General features: G+C 36.2%; 1 protein-coding gene across 1 annotated transcript in view; it reads left to right on the forward strand.

Annotated features, from left to right (window-relative positions):
• Positions 1-2,099: 2,099 nt before the first annotated feature.
• Positions 2,100-20,950, forward strand: part of grm2a (glutamate receptor, metabotropic 2a) — a gene marked incomplete at its 3' end in the record, with an annotated part of 32,275 nt that continues 13,424 nt past the window's right edge. The window contains exon 1 of the mRNA XM_081379743.1: positions 2,100-2,618. Coding sequence (XP_081235869.1) covers positions 2,109-2,618 — 510 coding nt within the window. The 5' untranslated portion in view covers positions 2,100-2,108. The remainder of the gene's footprint in view (positions 2,619-20,950) is intronic.

Genomic DNA, 20,950 nt, shown 5'->3' on the forward strand with positions numbered 1-20,950 from the left:
ATGGGGACTTTCCATAGACATAACGATTTTTATTCTCTACAGACTCTATATTCCATCCCCTAACCCTTACCCTTAAACACAACCTCACAGAAAACCTTCTGCATTTTTACATTAAAAAAAAACATAATTTTGTTTGATTTATAAGCTGTTTTCTCCATTGGGACCCAAAAATGTCCCCACAAGGACAAGGATTTCAGATATTGCCATCCTTGTGAAGACATTTTGTCTCCATAATGTAGAGTTTTACTAGGACACACACACACACACACACACACACACACACACACACACACACACACACACACACACACACGTACACAGTTTTTACCCACACCAAAACACAAGTGAACAAAGCTCAATGGACTAGCCAGGATCCTAAGGGAAAGAGGCCTTAGGGAAGCCATACCTATAAGCTAACAAATCCAGCCGCCTGATGGAATAACAGAGACATTCTGAGAAATTCATTTCTGAGAATTACAGAGAAAATCAGTGCAGCCAAATGAGGATATTTCAACTACACAACAAATTACACTGGAGTCACTTATTTGGGGAAATCTGTGCGGGTCACGACTATATATCCTATGTATACTAATATCTCCTCAGTTTTAGTAAATGTTTTATTGTTGCTGCTCATGGAATTGTTTAAAATTAACTGTTCAGATTTGTATGTGTGATCTATTATGTGATATAAATGTCCTGGAGTCTTATTAATGATATAAAGAATTTGAAATAATTCATTTTAACTATGCAATAAAACATGTTATGGACATGTTATTGATGATAATAACTTCTTTTTTTTTTTTTTTTTTTTTTTTTTTTTACAAATCAACATGACATGATTTGCAGTTACTTAATTGTAAAAAACTTTACTCAAATGCCTTTTATTTGTAACTGAATTCAGTAAATGGCAATAAAACAAGACATGTCTTAGTAGCTCAATTAAATCTCTAGCTAGAAATAGTGTATACTAGCATGTTAAATGTAATGTTTTAACCACGTGTAATATATGGTGCTGGTGGGAAAGCACAAGCGTAAGGAAACTGGCCTCTGAACTGGCATTATAACAGCATACATATTTTTAAAATATTTTCACCAGCTTCACTCTTCACTTCAATAATAACTCCACCGTGATAGAAAAGCTGCATAATGCCAACACAGCAGAACATTACATATACAAATAAGTTTATGCTTTTTTCATCTTGCATAAAAACACATGAAGTAACACTTCATTTCAACATTTATTCTCTCTATCCTGTCCTATGCAATGCACTCTGAAAACTAGAAATCCCCTGTCCAGATTCAGCAATGCTGCCTTAACGCAGATGGAAATTATTCATGTGATTCCAACACAAATGGATTATGTAAACCACTTCTTGGATTGTGACAAAATATTCAAGAATTGTGTTACCAAAGCTCAATTGAATTAAAGTCCGCCCAAAATGAGAATTCTGTCTTCATTTACGCACCCTCATGTCCATCCAAAACTATATGACTGTCTTTTTTTCTTCTGTGGAACATAAAATAAGAATGTTGGTAACCAAACAGTTTTGGTTCCCATTGACTTCCATTGTATTTTTTTATTTATTTTTTTGTCCATGTAATGTTTAGCAGAAAAAAAGAAAGTCATTTGAGGAATGACATGAGGGTGAGTAAATGATGACATATTTCTAATTTTTGGGTGGACAGTTTCTTTAGGAAGAAAAACATGACAGATGAAAAAGTGCATAGGACAAATTAGATTTTTATTGTGGGATGTACTTGACCCTACACTTATTCTCCACCCTAAGAAAACTGTTCTCGTTAAAAACAACTCCAAGGGCAATGGTAAATCACAGCAGTTGTTGTGTATTACAGTGCAGCATCTAATGCTCTCTCTCTCTCTCTCTCTCTCTCTCTCTCTCTCTCTCTCTCTCTCTCTCTCTCTCTCTGTTTGATCCACAGATTCTGATCAAGCAGGAGATGGCGATGATGCTTGAGTTTGCCTACGATTGCACATTAAAGTGTCTGAAGTCTTCCCTTAGCACAGCTTGAGCACCATCCCTTTCCAACACATAAGAGGGCCGAAGAAACAGGGATTGACCTGCAAAGCGCCTAGATCTTTTCGCACCATGGCTCAGAGGTCCACTCATTTCGGAGGTCACGGTCCCTCCTGGCCGCTTCATCTCACTCTACTGCTGCTTCTGTTGGCCAGGACACCCCAGGCTTTGGCTATCCCAGGTTACAACACTGACATCACCAAGAAGGAGATCATAATCGAGGGGGATCTGGTGATTGGAGGCCTGTTTCCTGTTCATCAAAAGGGGGAGGGGGCTCAGGACTGTGGCCGTATCAATGCACAGAGAGGGATTCAGAGACTGGAGGCAATGCTGCTAGCCCTGGACGAGATCAATAAAGATGATCAGATTTTGCCCGGGGTAACGTTAGGTGCCCACATTTTAGACACCTGCTCTAAGGACACGTACGCACTGGAGCAGTCGCTTGAATTTGTGCGCGCTTCGCTAACGAAAGTGGACGATAGTGAGTACACATGCCCGGATGGATCCTACGCCATCCATGATGATGTTCCGCTCGCAATCTCTGGAGTGATTGGAGGCTCCTACAGTGATGTATCCATACAGGTACTGATCCCCGTCACCTATTTTAAAAATGTTTATTCATCTGTTTGTGTTTCCTTCCAGAAAAAATTCTTGATAATCAGATTATGTCATAAATATGCATGAGGAATCATTTGCATGTTTATTGTGTTTTTCGCACTGTGGCTGTCATTCAGCCATATGCACAAGCCCGCAGTATAGTTCAGTTAACCCTGTAGAGTCAACTGTAGCATATTTGATATGCAAATTTCTAAGGCTTCTCAAATATCAACACTATCAAAACTTTGCTAAAGATAGTTTTTTGGAAAGTAAAAGGCCTTTTAGTATAATTCTAAAAAAGTCCACCTATGTCTTTTTGCTGTAAAATCTTTACTGATTTTTATGAAATTAACGTATGAATTAATGTAATATTGTTAGTTATATTTCAAGATGAAGACTGAACTTCACTGAAGCAACTTAAGTTTACTTTATTGTCCATATATTATGTTAAAATGTGAAGCATCAAATAGGATACAGGCTTTTGAGGAACGTTTATAATAATGATACTCAAAAAAATTGTTTACATTGTTATTCATTATGCCAATTATTTTTATACAGGGTTAAGCAAACAAAAATATATTATTGGGTAACTCAGATCTGCAAGTCTGCAAGTTTTAGCAATGGCACTGAAAATATTTCCAAAAAAAGAACTGTTGCATATCTCTGAGCAACACACTGTGGTGTTTAATTCCTATGATTTGTTCAGTGTTTTGAACAAATAGTAAATAATCAGGATTTTTGAACAAATTAGTTAGATGAATGATTCAATGACTCATTCAAAGAGACAGTCAATTGTATTTTTGCCAGATTAATCAGCATTATTGAGTGAATTGGCTGAATTAATCATCCAATGACTTAGCCCCAGGGCCCAAAGTCCTCTTAATCTGGGCCTGTACTTACACATAAAGACAAGGGCTGGATCCGAAATGGCATACTTCCCTAGGCGACAAAAACAGTATGTGACAAAAGTATTAAGTCGCAATTCACAGTACTCATAAAAGAGCAGGCAAAAAGTACCCGGATGACCTATTAATTCTGACAAGATTCTGAAGTGTGCATATGAATGGCAGTGATACGACACAACTGACGCTGGTAGGTCACATGATAATGACATACTGTAATGGTGAATGTAGTAAGTCCGGATTACACTTATACTACACATTTATACTATATAGAACATAGTTTTGTAGATTCCACAAAGTAAGTACATACTCAAAAGAGTATGTGATTTCAGATGCAGCCAGTCACTTGTTTCCTTCCTGAATGAATCAGTGTTTTGAAGGAATCAGTTAAATGAAAGATTCATTGACTCGCTCATATAGACAGTACCTTGCTGCCACCTACTGGCATAACAATGTAACTTGCGGAAAGAGTCACAGAAAAATACCTTTATCTATAATTTTTTTTACACTGTGAACATAACTAGGTATATTTAACAATCTCACTTCTGTGGTTCATACTGCTGCATTTAGTAAGACAAATTAGCAGTCTCTTAATGAGGAAAAAATAGTGGTGGTGTCTGGCTACCTGTCATCCATATGCTCAACCCATCCAATTTGCCACCGACCATGTGGCGTTTCCTGACACTCCCTGGGATGTCAGCAGCAGACGTGCTGCAGATGTTAGCTTTAAGGAATCAAGACAGTGACAGCTTGATTACACTCTCCACAAATCTGCTGTCTGAAGATTTAAATATATTAAAACGAGAGTTAGAAAGATAATTAGAACAAAATGTCTAATATGCATACAAATTGATTGACTTAATCAACATTCCTGCTTTATGAAAGTTCTTGCACTAATGAAGGTTCAGCTACACTCTATTGAGAATGAATCAGACTAGAAATGCAGTTGTGCTATTAGAAATTTACTGAATAAAAAACTGAATACTGTGCTATTGGAAATCTGGCTCTTTACATGCTCTCAAAATGTATCTTACACATTCATATCCATCAAACATTCTGCCAGAATGCTACCTATCTTACCTTCAGGGATTTTGTACTTTTGAATTTCATTTTATTTCTATTTTATTTTCATTTTGTCCTTTCAGTGTGGTTCAATTTTTGTTTGCATGTTTAATGTTAAGTGTGTTATAACATTTGAAACCATTAAGAACGATAACTATAAAGATAATGATGATAACTATATTAGCATCCAAACCAGCAGACAATATCTTTCTGCTTATTCTAAGCGCATGCTTGTCTGTCACTTTAAAAGCTCCAGCTCATTACAGCAGGATGGATTCTGATTGGCTGTCAATGTTTTTATCGTTCATCAGCTGGATAAAATCATTCTGAAAGTAATTTCAATGATATCATTTCTCTGTTTCTTTTCTTAGTAATTGTACTAATAATTTTAAGTAAAAAAAAAAAAAATAAATTGGTGGGAAAAAACGCATAGAGTTACACTCTAAGGGATAGTTCACCCAAAAATGAAAATTCTGTCATCATTTACTCACCCTCAAGTTGTTTCAAACCTGTAAGAATTTATTTTTTTCTGCTGAACACAAAAGAAGATATTTTGAAAAATGTCTGTAACCAAACAGTTGATGGACCAATTGACTTCCATAGTATTTTTTTTTTCCTACTATGGAAGTCAATGGGGTCCATCAACTGTTTGGTTACAGACATTTTTCAAATGAAATTCTTACAGGTTTGAAACAACTTGAGGGTGAGTAAATCATGACAGAATTTTCATTTTTGGGTGAACTATCCCTTTAAGGACGTAGCAGAATATCATATTGGGGTGAGCTCTTTTGACCCAGAACCACCCATAACACCCTTGTATTGTGGAGGTGACTTTTGCAGGGCCAAGAACAAGTCACATTTTCTTCTAAAAAATTAATCTTGCTTTATTATTGTAACATTCTTAAAAAATAGCTTTTGGTGTGACAGGTAATGAGGTGCTTATTAAGATCTATCTGCTGCAAATACCAATAGTACATTTGACAATTTAAGCCTTACTGAATTGAAATAACAAGTTAATTATTTATCCCCCCAACAGAAGAATGTTGGCTGATGAATGGAGGCTTTAACACATTAAAATCAGTGGCAGTCAGATACGTGCTGCGGTTGGCGTATATGAGTCACTGTGTGAGGTGGAAACAGAGACAGAGAAATGTGTTCATTCTTAAGGTTTCACGAGCATAATTACTGCAGTGCCCGCACAGGGACATGGAATGCATTAATAATGCAGAAAAAACAGACAAGGAGGAAGAGTGAGTTGAGTGTATGAAATTTTATTTTATCACTGTACAGAAATCCCCATTTTCTCCCTCTCATTTCTACCCGAACTGTTGTTTCCTTTTTTTGTTTTTTCTTATCTTCCTGTTTTTTGCATGTCAGGAATCTGTTGTGTGTTAACTTTCACGCATATGAACACAGACACACACATGCACAGTTTCTTCCCACTGCTGTAAAGGGACACTTTGGGCAGTGGTGGGAGATGTTTTCTGGAGGGCTAGTGTGAGCGAGACTCATCTAGCATCTCTCTTCTGAAGCATGCCGCTGGGGAATCCCTGTTCCTGTGCCATTTTCCACCACTTAGAACCATCATTTCCTTTAAAGAAATATTTCCCCCCAAAATGAAAATTCTGTCATTTTCTTTATGCTGTGGGACACAGAATTTCTGAGCTGAAAAACAAAGCATATTGCTTGTAATACATTTATTTAATTCTAAGTATACAACAAATACATTTACATATGTGACCCTGGACCACAAAACCAGTCACATGGGTATTTTTTATGATTACATCATAATATGATTATATGATTATACATATAATCATATGTATGATTATAATAAACAAGTTTTCCATTGATGTATGGTTTGTTAGGGATACAACTATTACTAGAAAATCTGGAATCTGAGGGTGCAAAAAAAACCATTGAGAAAATCGCCTTTAAAGTTCTACATTTATGTTCGCGATTGTGCTGCATTCACTCACAAAAATAAATGTTTTATATTTTTGCGGTAGGAAATTTACAAAATATCTTCATGGAACATGATCTTTACTTAATATCCTAATGATTTTTGGCATAAAAGAAAAATCGATAATTTTGACCCATACAATGTATTGTTGGCTATTGCCACAAATAATAATAAGAATATTTGATTGTGCTAAAATGGAACTATTGCAAGAATATTTTAGGTACACTTTAAATATCTTGCATTCAAAGACTGACGTTATACAGAGATCATACTACTAATAGTGAAATAAAGAAGTACTTCAAATAAAGTTTAATTATATCATTAAGTCTCAAGCGATATGTCAGTAAATATGTTAATGGATATGTACTATATGAAATAAATGTATTTCAAATGCATTTTGGTGTAGATTTTTTTCACTTGGGCATATACTGTATTTTATGTGCTTTATTCCATTGGTTTTCATGCCATACAATATAATTTTGTGAGGAAAATATGCACATTTTCAAACTCAGCAACAAGTACACCACCATTCAAAGTTTTGGAGTAATATTTTCGTTTTTTTTTATTTTTTTATAAATGAATGTATTTATTCAGCAAGGGTGCCTTAAATTGATCAAAAGTGATAGTAATGACATTTATAATGTTACAAAAGATTTATTTCAAATAAATGCTGTTCTTTTGAACTTATTATTCATCAAAGACTAAAAAAAACTGTTTTCAACATTCATAATAATAAGAAATGTTTCTTGAGCAGCAAATCATCATATCAGAATGATTTCTTAAGGATCATGTGACACTGAAGACTTGAGTAATGTTGCTGAAACTTTTGCAATAAATTACATTTTAAAATATATTAAAAAAGAAACAGTTATTTTAAACTGTAATAATATTTATGATCTTAATATTACTGTTTTACTGTATTTTTGATCAAATAAATGCAGCCTTGGAGAGCAAAAGAAGTCTTACCAACCCCAAACTATTTAGTTAATATATATTTTATAACATATATTATGTTTAATAAATGACATATTGAGGACAAGGATGGAAGAACACTTCATTCAGAATGCTGTGTTGAATTTCTTTGAATTGAATTCTTCTTCTTTACATTCCAAATTTCCTGTGCATTCCAATTCAATTAAAACTCTTTCAAATGAATTGAAAGGAAGTAAATTTTTTGAAAGGGAAACTATTTTCCTGCTTTTTATTCAGTATTACCCTCATTCTGCTCATTTGCGAGTTTTTGCCTTTAGACTTTTGGTTACGATGGGAGGGAATAAATATACATTATACTGTACATTCCCAAAATGCTCTTGAGTGCTTTCTCATGTCACACCATGAGCTGATAACTTTGCATCCATTCCTGCATTTTTAAGCTGTAATTTATGGCTGTGAAATGAGAGCAAGCTTGTTAAGGTGAGACTTGCATGACAGCAGTGTGAACTCACTGGTAGCCGCGTGGAGTCGACTGAAACAGACGGGGGGTTGCTTCCAGCTTTTAGAGGTTCCCATGTTAAGACTTCACTCTTCTTTATTGGCGTTCTCTCCTGTGGAGCGATAAGAATGGCGGACTTTGACAGCACAGACGCAAACCTAAAGAAGCTTTTAAGGCATGAGGCGAGCAAGAGAGAGAGAGAGAGTCTGATGAACGAGATGTAATTTTGGTTGAGGTCGGTATTTGGGGCCTTTCTCATAAAAAGTGCATGTCCTTGCCTGGCAGCTATTTATGGAGTTGCTGTTCTAAAGTGTCTGCTCCAAAGCACAGCCCCAACACCTTAAATCTGAAACATATATCATTCGCTTGACAGTACATCAAAGCTGAAGGGATGTCGACTGGTTTACAACGCAATATGTTCCACAGATATCGCTCTAGAAATTTACATTCCTACACAGAAAGCACAAGATGGCATGTAACTGAAACGTCTGCTGCTAAAAATATGCAGTAACTCCTTTTAATTACGGCCCATGAACATGCACTCAATTCATTAATGTGAATATTATGATGAGATTAGACTGTCATGCCTCACTTATCCGAATTTCCTTCATGTCTTGTTCCACCTCATGTTTTTCCTACTTGCGAAAGAAAGAAGTCGTCTTTTAGCGGTAGTCGAATCATAAGTCGTGGCTTTGTTTGTTGAGCTTTCTCTTGTTGAACTTGCTCAGATATATTTTGTATCTTTCATCAATCTTTGCACTGAATTATTAATTGTTTGCATGAAATATTCTTGGCACTCATTTTAACAGACCATTTTTCTTCACCCAATGCTTTTCCGCCAGTTTCAGATAACTGATTTAAACTTTAACAGAATTAGCCCAACTACCAAAAATATGTTTTTAGAATATTTTGCTAACATTCCATTGAGTTATTTCGGAATGTTCTCTGAATGTTCAAAGCATCCCGTTTTATAAAAAATCTTTTAATGGTGTCACGATTTGGTCTTGTTTTGGTCATGTCATTGTCATGTTTCTGTGTCTTGTCATGTGATTCCCTGTTTGTCATGTGTTCTTCTTCTTCTTCTTCTTCTTTTTTATTGGCGGTTGGCATACCAATTTGTTGCATTACCGCCACCAACTGTTTGGGGTGTGGAGCTTCAATGCGGATTTCTACTAACACGTAATAATAATAACAAAAAAAAAAAAAAAAAAAAAAAAAAAAAAAAAAATAAAGTATATATTGTTGATTATGTTTGTCATGTGATCCTGCCATGTGTCTTGTCATTGGTTAATCGTCTGTTCATTGTTCACAGGTGTCCCTTGTCTTGTCATTAGTCTGTGTATTGAAGCCCTCATGTTTGCCGTGTGTCTTATTGTTTCCATGTCCATGTCCTGATTTTGAGTTGTTCATGCCACGCCATGTTTTTGCTTCATATTTAATCTTGTTTGTAATAAACTGCACTTGGGTTCTCTAATACTTGCCTTTAGTGGATCCTTACATTAAAAATGGTTATGCAAACGTTAAGGGAAGATTTGATCATTTTGCAAACTTTGGGAATGTTACTTTGGAATCCTCTCTGAATGTTCTGAAACAATGAGTAAGATTTGGAAAAAAAACACATTAGGGGACTTCTCATCTGGCAGATTATATAACAGGCAGAAACATCTTTTAGAATATCATACATAGAGACTTGGGCTCAACTGATTTTGGGCAAGTATACCTACCAACCACCCAGAAACCCCTAGAAACCACCTAGCAAGGCCATAGCAACTAAAAAACACTTTTTGTGAACACCAACTGCATAGCAAACCAGCCACATAGAGTAGTTTTCCTGAATCTCTTTGTGTTGATCTCAAGGCTGTGATAGCATTTCCCTGACAGCAGCGGCGAAGTCTGTTGTTTGAATCCTTAATGAATGTTCTGGCTTTAGCCCTGCTGGTAGGACAAAACACCTCTGGTGATATACACTCACATAAAGGATTATTAGGAACACCATACTAATACTGTGTTTGACCCCCTTTCGCCTTCAGAACTGCCTTAATTCTACGTGGCATTGATTCAACAAGGTGCTGAAAGCATTCTTTAGAAATGTTGGCCCATATTGATAGGATAGCATCTTACAGTTGATGGAGATTTGTGGGATGCACATCCAGGGCACGAAGCTCCCGTTCCACCACATCCCAAAGATGCTCTATTGGGTTGAGATCTGGTGACTGTGGGGGCCATTTCAGTACAGTGAACTCATTGTCATGTTCAAGAAACCAATTTGAAATGATTCAAGCTTTGTGACATGGTGCATTATCCTGCTGGAAGTAGCCATCAGAGGATGGGTACATGGTAGTCATAAAGGGATGGACATGGTCAGAAACAATGCTCAGGTAGGCCGTGGCATTTAAACGATGCCCAATTGGCACTAAGGGGCCTAAAGTGTGCCATGAAAACATCCGCCACACCATTACACCACCACCACCAGCCTGCACAGTGGTAACAAGGCATGATAGATCCATGTTCTCATTCTGTTTACGCCAAATTCTGACTCTACCATCTGAATGTCTCAACAGAAATCGAGACTCATCAGACCAGGCAACATTTTTCCAGTCTTCAACTGTCCAATTTTGGTGAGCTTGTGCAAATTGTAGCCTCTTTTTCCTATTTGTAGTGGAGATGATTGGTACCCGGTGGGGTCTTCTGCTGTTGTAGCCCATCCGCCTCAAGGTTGTGCGTGTTGTGGCTTCACAAATGCTTTGCTGCATACCTCGGTTGTAACGAGTGGTTATTTCAGTCAAAGTTGCTCTTCTATCAGCTTGAATCAGTCGGCCCATTCTCCTCCGACCTCTAGGACTGCCCACAGGACTGCCGCATACTGGATGTTTTTCCCTTTTCACACCATTCTTTGTAAACCCTAGAAATGGTTGTGCGTGAAAAACCCAGTAACTGAGCAGATTGTGAAATACTCAGACCGGCCGTCTGGCACCAACAACCATGCCACGCTCAAAATTGCTTAAATCACCTTTCTTTCCCATTCTGACATTCAGTTTTGAGTTCAGGAGATTGTCTTGACCAGGACCACACCCCTAAATGCATTGAAGCAACTGCCATGTGATTGGTTGATTAGATAATTGCATTAATGAGAAATTGAACAGGTGTTCCTAATAATCCTTTAGGTGAGTGTATACAGCTGACCTCACCACCTTACTGTGATTTAGATACTTTTTTTCTACCAGGGATTGATACCGCCGGACAGAAGGCTTAACTTGAAAAACTCCCACCTTAACTTGGAAAACTCCCAAATTAACAACAATTTTCAATGCTCCTGCAAAGCTCTGAATGAGCTCTGAGTCTTATAGAAGTTGACTTCCTCTCTGAGAAAATGCTCAGAGCTCCATGTTAATTGTTGATTGCCTGCGTTCTGTAATCGTACTGAGGAACATTTAGCCTCAGGAATAGCTAGTGATTAATTCATTCTGGTAACTACAGCTCTATTCAGCTCGTCAAGTTCTTAGCTTTCTGTGACTAATAATGAAGCAGTATCCTGCACTAATGCTTACAGACTGACAACAGATAAATCAGCAAAGCAGTTCAGCAGCAATGAAATCTCTGAAATATAAAAGTCTAATGTAGTTTTTTTTTTAAACCAACAGTATTAAGAAAAAAATGACTTAGGTAATTGAGCATTTCACAAGTATAGATAGGCAAAGAAAGATGAAAGTCAATTGACTGTGTTCACCATTCTTAGCGACAATTAGATTTACAGTAAGGGCCCTCTCTGTACCATTGCCTCTGTCTGCATGACAGATATTGTTTATTGACACCATAATGAGCAGCAGTTTATCTCTTTAAATGCTTCAACACATCTGTCTGGGAAATTGTATGCATTAATCTGTGATTATGTTTTTTAAAAGACCCTATATAAAATGGTTGAATGAACAACTTTAATTAAGTATATTTTTACACTATTATGTTTTCTTCTTGTTGTAAATATAATTATGTTTTTTGTGTATGTGAATGCTTTAAAAAAAAGAAAAAAATACACTCCTGTTGAAAAGTTTGAGATCTATGGAAGCTTGTTTGTGCCACTGAATAAAAATGGTAAGGTAATGGTGAGGTAATTGTGACTTTTTAATTTCACAATTATTACTTTTTTCCTCAAAATCGCAGTTCAGACTTTATAACTTGCAATTGTGAGTTTATATCACACAATACTGAGAAAAAAGTCAGAATTGCGGGATATAAACTTTTTTTTTACTGCAAGTTAATATCTCACAATTCTGATTTTGTTCACACAATTCTGTTAGATCAAGTTTATGAAATATAAACTTGGAACTGTGAGGAAAAAGTCAGAATTGCAAGATATAACTTGGAATTACAAGAAGAAATTCAAATTGAAAGATAAAAATTACTTTTTAAATTAAAAAAAAGAAACAAGAAACAAGCTTCCATAGGGGACAGTAGGATTTTGTTTTAAGAAATGTATACTTTTATTTAGCAAGGAATCAGGATGCATTCAATTGATCAAAAGTGAAAGACTTTTAAACTGTTACAAAAAATTATATTTCAAATTGTTCTTTTGAAGTTTCAATTAATCAAAGAATCCAGAAAAACTTCACGTTTGCACAAAAAAACTGCAGAACTGTTTTTAACATTTTAATAATGTGAAATGTTTCTTGAGCAGCAAATCAGCATATCAGAATGATTTCTGAATAATAACGAGACACTGAAGAGTAATGATGCTGAAAATTCAGCTTTGCCAAAATATTTTTGCGTGTACACTACACTTGATGTGCAACTCACTGTGAACCACAGATCAGAATGAGATTTTAACCGCTTGTTCGTCTCACAGGCTGCATTAAATCAGTTCACATTTAGACTGTTATAATCAATAATTTGTAACTCATGTACTCAAGGATTGTTGAGATTGTGAGATTGAACGCTAGGATGGTGGCTATAGTGACTTTGATGCCACCTAAAGGGCACATGAAAGTAAAGACCCCTGTTAGAAAGAAAGCAAGCGTGCAGCAAGAGAGTCTTCTGTCAGGCTGGGGTGAAGGATCAGAGTTAGATTAGAGCGATCCTCTCCTCTCTAACCGGGTCACACTTCCACCTGACCAAACATATTCACAGCTGTTGCCTGGCAACGGAACTCTTCAAAATCCCGAATGTGGAATCCACCTCCTCTGATGTAGAGGCAAACAAAGCCGCACAAAAGATGTCACTGCAGCGTTAGTTCATCATTCATATCATCCTCCGTGTCACTTATATTCGCGTTGTTAGAGCCGACGCTGTCATTCTTCATCATCATCATTATCACTGATGTCAGCAGCATTATCAAAAATATTATTTTTTGTCATCATTATCACCGTATTTATCATAATCCTCATATTGTATTCCTCACACGCTCTGCATATATAAATTGTTTTAGTTTTCAACGCGTTTTTATTTATTGAGCATGAATGCAGTTTTGGGTTTGAATGTGCGTGTCTTTGTGATGTGTAGTGGGAATGTGTTTTCATGGTAAAGTAGGATGAGACAATCTCTAGGGACAAACTGATGGGTTTTTCATGTTGAAAAAGTCATGACATCTTTATAAAAGCAGAAGAATCATGCCCATTCAAATTGAGGGGGCACATTTTGAAGTGATTTTTAATACAACTCTTAAAAGTAGGGTAGGCAGTTTTCTGAGAGGCTAGCTATAGCAATAGCTTTGAAAGCATAAGATCCCACCCTCCCTTCAGAGCGTCTCCAAAGCCACGCCTCCTTCAAAACACATGAACACATACAGCAGGGAGCAAACAAAAGCATCACGAAAGACTAGTTTAACTACCTCATGTCATAAAGCACATAACATTACAATGATAATGAACATAAACAACTTAAAGAGCACTGACCTGTACCACCTGACTGCTGCAGATTCCTTTCAGCGTTGATAGTGTTGCCATTGAAAGCTGTGAGTTCGAGTCACGAACCGCTCCAAAAAATAACATCACAGGTTTCCATCTCTTCCAAATTATGGTGTGTGAACGCAGCATAAGCTCGTTGTTTTGGTTCAGGAATTGTAAAAAGTGCTCGGTGACTGCAATCTATCTAACACCGTGTCCTAACTACACGCCACGCCGCGCCACACCATGCAATAAAAGGTATCTTTTCCATGTTAACGAGAGTTTTGTCCTAACCAGCCGCGACACGCGACAATTCTATTTTAGAAACGGTTTCTATTTTTCTGTGACGTCTCGCTGGAACAACAAACACAAAGTGTGTCAACGATAATCTCAGGTACTGTTTATGTACTTTATTTAATGTTGAAGGAGAACTCCTTTTTCTCATTTTTTGTAAATTTGGAGTGCTGTCAGTACAGAGAACAACGACAAAAATCGGTGTTGCCTACACCGAAGTCCACAGTAGTCGATTGTCGAGTTCATGCGCATAGGTTTAGTTACCTATGATCACGCGCGTGAACTCGACAATCGACTACTGTGGACTTCGACCGAAAACAGGAAGTAAATACAGGTATGTGCGCTGGCTGAATAAACATCACTTTTATTCATATCTTTCACATCTACTGCAATCAGATTCACCGTGTTCACTCTGCAGGAATCACTCACATGACCTGTGCACTTGTAATGACACATCAAGGATGTTAAGAGGCTAAAAGCAGGTTTAAAACTTGCCCCATTGAAGTCAACAGGGTGCAAATTTTAAAAAGAGGATAACACGGTGTAGGCAACACCGATTTTTGTCGTTGTTCTCTGTACCGACAGCACGGAGTAAGAGTTCTCCTTTAAAAGCGTGTAATGTGACTTTTAATCTAATTTGGTGCTCCAACTTTGTAGCTGTACAAGCAACAATGGATAATTCACCTCAGATCTTGAAATTAAACAAATGGTAACAAGAACGTTCAAACTATGAACAAACAAGTGTATTATTTGACAAAGATTGTTTTAGTAACTCAGTAGCCTATGTACTTGAATAATGTTTAAATGGTGTACTATTTTTGAATTTGATTACTTCATTTTCTTGCGAGTGCCGTCAAGAGATTACTCTGTTGCTGTGCACTTGCCGTGAGAGCCCGCCCACACGCTGTTCTGATTGGCTGTGGGGTTTGATTGATTTTGACGCATCTCGCAGTTGCGTCGCGTCTAGTGGACAGACAAATTATTTGTCCCTGGAATCTTATCGCATCGCGTCTGGTTAGGACACGGTGTAACCCAGCACAGCATGAAACGCACTAATGACGTGTGATGTCTGTTTGAGCAGGTGTGTGGACTGTGGAGGTATGAAATGCATGTGTTGACAGGCAGATAAGACATCGAATCATTGCATATATCTTTTTCTACCTCCTATTAGAGTCATTTTAGATACATTAACTTGAAGAGAAATTCAATTCAATTCAAATTGATTTGTATTGCATTTTTCACAATAAATAGGAATTCAGGTTGATTGGGACACTTTTTCCAAATCATCTCAATGGCAAGAAGTGTCCCAATGACCCTGAATTCACCCTGTAGTTCCAAAGCAATTTGACAGGTAACTTTACAGCCCTAAGAATTTTTATTTTTTTTGTCAGCAGACAACCCAGTGTTATCTTCATTTCTGAATTTGCTGAAGCTGTCTCTGAGCCGTAAGATTTTCTGCAAAAGTGTGTTTAAATATTTTCCCTCTACTCTGTTTATACATATTTTATAGTAACACTTTCTGTGCTTGGGAACAAATTGTCAGAGTCAGTGCTGTGCCGTTCACTAGCTTTTTAGAGAGGAATGTGTGAAAGTACAAGCTACTTTCAAGCTACACAAGCTACACGTTGTGTGTGACATTACATGAGTTAAAAGAGCATCAGTGAGAAGTGAGTAGGAGAATATGGATAGTCTATGCAAAAATTAATAGATGGACAGTCGGATCAATTCATTCTTAAGCTGCAAACAGATGGCTCCTGGATATATGAATGGAAAAAAATGTCCGTAATACACATTCAATTTCTCTTCTCGCTCTACTTCTCGTTTTTTGAAACCCTTCCAGATATAATGCAGGGTGTGTGTCTCTCTGCTCAGATGCTTCTGTTTCTTGCATTATAAAGGAAGCCCAAAACATGGATTTCAGTAAAGAGACTGTGAGTCATTGGACCAAGGAAATAGTGCAATGTTATCTCCAGCTCAGCTTGGATCTAGTGTGAGCAGAAGCTCCCAGAGCCTTGCAAACAAGGTTAATGCTTGCCATACAGTAGCTACAACGTAATATCTCCCCCTTTTTATCTCTCTTTGAGTCATTCTTTTCTATTTTTTGACTCTGGATCGTTCCTCTTCTAAAATGTCAATATGAAGGCAGTGCAGAGGGCATATTGATAGAGTGGCTGACAGCAGGCCAGTGTTAAGCAGCTGTGTAAATGAATAAGACATGAGCGCTTTGTCAGACCAAAACATGTCTCTATGGGAAAGATTTTATTTGCTCATCAGTAAATACAAGATGTATATCCTGATGATTCCTGTATAATGTTCTCAAGTGAGTGAGACAAACTGATTAATGAAGGTAAAGACAAAAACCTGTATGTAAAATATTAACCAACTACAACAATATTCCCAAGAAAACATGTTTGAACATGTTCAAAAAAGTTTTGTTTGATAGATTTCCAGATATATTTTTGGCTAAACATTTAAAAAGAATTGCATGTTTATTTATTTATTTCATTTAGCCTAAATTTCAGGATTTAAATTTCAATTCGTTTAAATTTCAATTTTTTACATTTCTTTATAAATTGCTGTTTTTTATGTTAGAAATTACAGGTAGCATGTCAAAAATCGCAGCATCCACTCAAAACACTATAATTGTCACAGGTGGTTATACAAGTAGCTCACTAAGACAAAGGGATCAGGAAACAGTCTTTAATATATATAACTCACAGAACAGGCAGGGAAAACACAGGGAAACAGATAGCTGCAAACACACCTTAACGTTAACATAGACAGGACAATGAACTGAACAGGGACTAATGAGTTAATTGCAGAGGTGGAAAAAGTACACAACTTCCTTACTTGAGTGAAAGTACTGATACTACTGGTCAAATATTACTATTTTTATTTAAGTAAAAGTACAGAAGTACTCGTTTTTAAAAGAACTTAAGTATCAAATGTAAAAAGTAAGTGTCAATGCATTGTTTTATTATTGTTGCATTGTTGTATGTATATACAGTACCTTATGCCTCTGAATCTATGCCTGCCTACCTACCCTCATATCAATATCACATTTATTTCTAGAACACGGTTGCAGTAGTGGGATTGAATGGGAGATTGAATAAGTGCACTCAATAACGTCCACAATGGTTCTGGACACCCAACTGGCTGTTCCCTCAGATATAGTGCCCAATTTAAAGTTTTTTGGCTTTTAGTATGAATATGTAAGCCTTACTGTTATCTATAAGTTAGTGTGCTCCAAAACAATGACAAAATGTGCATTTAGAAGACCAAACCCAACGTTGAAAATGAAAATCAGGTTGATGTCAGAATCCAACGTCAGATTGACGTTAATCTCTAACGTTGGACAGACGGGTTTACGTCAGAACCCAACTCGACTTTTATTTCCAACCAAAATGCAATCCCTGCAGCCAAAATCTTCATCTGACTGACGTTACTACTCTCTACTTAAGGACCTTGACAGAAATGTAGTGGAGTAAAAATTATGATATTTGTCTGAAGTTAAAGTAAAATGTTTCAAGACAGAATTATACTTTAGTAGATACTCAAAAAGTGTACTTAAATACTCAAGTAAATGTACTTTGTTACTGTCCACCATTTTAAAGTTGTTATTTCGATATTGTGATACAATTAAATAATGTGATTTTCATCTTAAATAATTTATTCAATATTTTTCCAATATGTTGAGACATATGGAGACATGAAAATTTGAACAACTGGATGTGTTAAATAACAAACATACAATGTCCACTTCCTCCGTCAAACACAAATCCCGCTGTTCAAAGCCATATACTCTTTTCTAGAATAATTAATCCATTTTACTCTTCCGTCTGCAAATCCATGTGGCTGGTGATTTTCTTAATTAAATCCTAGCCTGTGTCTCGAAGGCAGACTCTCTGCATCATGACATTATGAAAAAGGGCATTAGCTCCATATCTAATGTGTTTAAGTCACACAAAGCCATTTGGTATAATAGAAAAGCGACCCACGGCTAATCAGCGCTAATCAATTGGATTGAAATGCTCCTCAAAATATGATTGAAATTCCTGTTGAGAACATTAAGCTGGTACTGTAACTGTGACCAATTTGAATTTTGAAACCTTTGATGATCTTTTAGTGTCTGTGCACTGCCATTTGTTTTGTAATATTTCATCTCATTCATTCATTAACGGTACTTGCTAACACAAGCAATATTGCTACTATTGATCATACTTTAAGTTATAGTATAAAACAGTGTTTAACTTGTCCCACATCATTTGTGCTGCGGACATGAATGATTCACCGTGCTATGCCAAAAAAACATGGTACTTTATTATAAGTTGTTTGTAACTTGTTTGTATGCTGGATCCTAGCTATTTATCAAGCTGTACTGTATACAACTAAAACACTGGCTTGGTGAAAATCATCTTATTGTGTTTGGCAGCTTTTAGAATGTCATCAGGCAGAAGCAACATTTGAATAAAAAATCCTGAACTGTAATAAATAAATATGTGAGCACCTGCATGCACTTCAGACTGATGGCGGCTATTGTACAAAGCCGGCTAATTAAAACAAGACTGCTATTAAATCTAATTTAGAAGCAAATTAGAAAATGAACTATAATTAAGAGGTGATTAGAGCATAGACTATAATTTAGATAATTACTGATATTCTCTAGTTATATTTCTGCAACACCCATGAAGTTATAAATCTTACTTTTATACATGTTATATTGCTTCATTTTAACCATTAATAATACAATATTAAATAAATATGTTGTGGATTTCACCTTGCTTGTGTTTTTTCCTCAAATCCTGCAATTTGGCCTCAAAGTAAAAGTGTGTCAATCTAGACTCTAGAGGATATGAAGGAAAACGTGGCAGCTGTCTTCTAACATGTTTAAACACAGATAGTCTGGACTTGGCAAAGAAGGAGCTTTTTAGTTTAAGTTAATGCTATATGACATTGAGTCATAAGAGAGGCTGATCTCAAAGTGAGGAAGGAAACCTCTTGGGAAACAAAGTAACAACATTAACCTCTGCTTCTCAAAGGCACTATTTCATATTCAACCCAAACTTGTTTCTATAGCAACAGATATGAAAAATGTATGCTGAACTTTTCATATTGCGTCTCTCTGAGAATCGTAAAAAAAAAATTGCCCCTGGAAATTCCTATATATGAGATGACTGAATCTATATGTCATTATGCTATGCATTACACAGAGAGTGATAGAGAGAGATAGAGAGAGAGAGAGAGTTTTATGATAGAAGGTTATGTCTAATATCTGTATACCATAATTCTGGTGTCACCTATTAACATTAATACACATCTTATCTAATGTTAATTAAATTTAATAATTATCACAAAAAAAATATATATATAATATATTTATTTTATAACAAAATTTTTATATTTTATTCATGGAGTGCTTTTTCGGAAATGCTTTAGTTGGATGTTCATCTAATGTTTTTTTTTTATTATTATTTAAATATTACATCTTGTTTCAGAATGTTCAGATTCAAAATGTATGTTCCCACAATGTTTTTTTTTTAAGGACATTTTTAATGGTCAGAGAACATTCCGAAATTACATTTTCATAACTTAATGGGTATGTTAGCAAAATGTTCATAGAACATATTTTTGTTAGCCGGGAATGGACTATATTTGTCCTAGCTTACAATATACAAAGATTCTAAAATAATTTTAAAATCAATATTTAATGGCCACGTTTTAATTAATTAGGCGAGCAGTCGTTTAAGTTTAAGCACTTGATCACCCTGTTGTGGTTCATATTGCGCTAATGACCAGCATGAGCTTTGTAATAGATAGTATTAGTTTTGGCCCCAGCAGTGCCACATAGTCAAAAGTGGCATTAATATTGACGCAAAACAGACTGCCATGCATTAGTAACCACAGAATGACATGAAAATTGCTCTTGTATGCATTCTTGAGGTACAGCACTTACAGTAAGTAGGGCAGTGTGCAATAGAAATTTTACTGACATCATAGCAGGAAGGTAGTATTTGTTCTTAGGTAGTAAGTGGCCGTTTAAGTGAAAGTACACGAGGAAAGGCAGTTACATTAATAATTTATTGCCTTTTGTTTGAAGGAGAAAGCTAGTCTTGAGTCTGGTGAATGTGAAGAGCAGGTTGTGGCCTTGGTGCTTAATATCTTTATTCCATTTTTGTTTACAAAACAGTGGTCAGTAATTGCTTTATTTTACCGTGCACATACTTAAGATTAGGGATAAATTAGTCCCAGTCTAGACGTCACTCCCATGGACCGCTGGCTGAACGTCTCATGTACATATATGGCACACAAATTGGAAACACTTCAGGAGTTTCAAAGTCGTCTTCTGATTGGTTGAATTCTACAGGATTTCCAGGAGACGTGTGAAACGGTTACAACTGTGACAATGAGCGCTTATCAGGATCAACTAAATGCTGGATTTTCTAAATTATGTGAATTACGTAAAGTTCGCGGCCTAGACTCTCTAAATTACTTCCAAGAGTTTTACACGCCATCCCTGTTATTGTAGGAACATCGACGCCCCTAAACATAATGCGGAACAAAACGAACTCTGATTGGCTGGTTTACATGTCAGTCAGAAGAACTAATATACTGTAATACCTAATTGTAAAGAATATAATTATTTTCGTCAGATTTTTACAAAGGAAATGTGACAATTTGTGTGGATATGATTTGTTTTGACATTTCATACTTGTTGAGCTTCAACAATAATTACATTAAATGACTTCCCATGTGGATTGGGAAGCATTTTTTATGAGCCCTTTTGCTTA

The sequence above is a fragment of the Scardinius erythrophthalmus genome (assembly GCF_964197995.2).
Source record: "Scardinius erythrophthalmus genome assembly, chromosome: 12".
NCBI lineage: Eukaryota > Metazoa > Chordata > Actinopteri > Cypriniformes > Leuciscidae > Scardinius > Scardinius erythrophthalmus.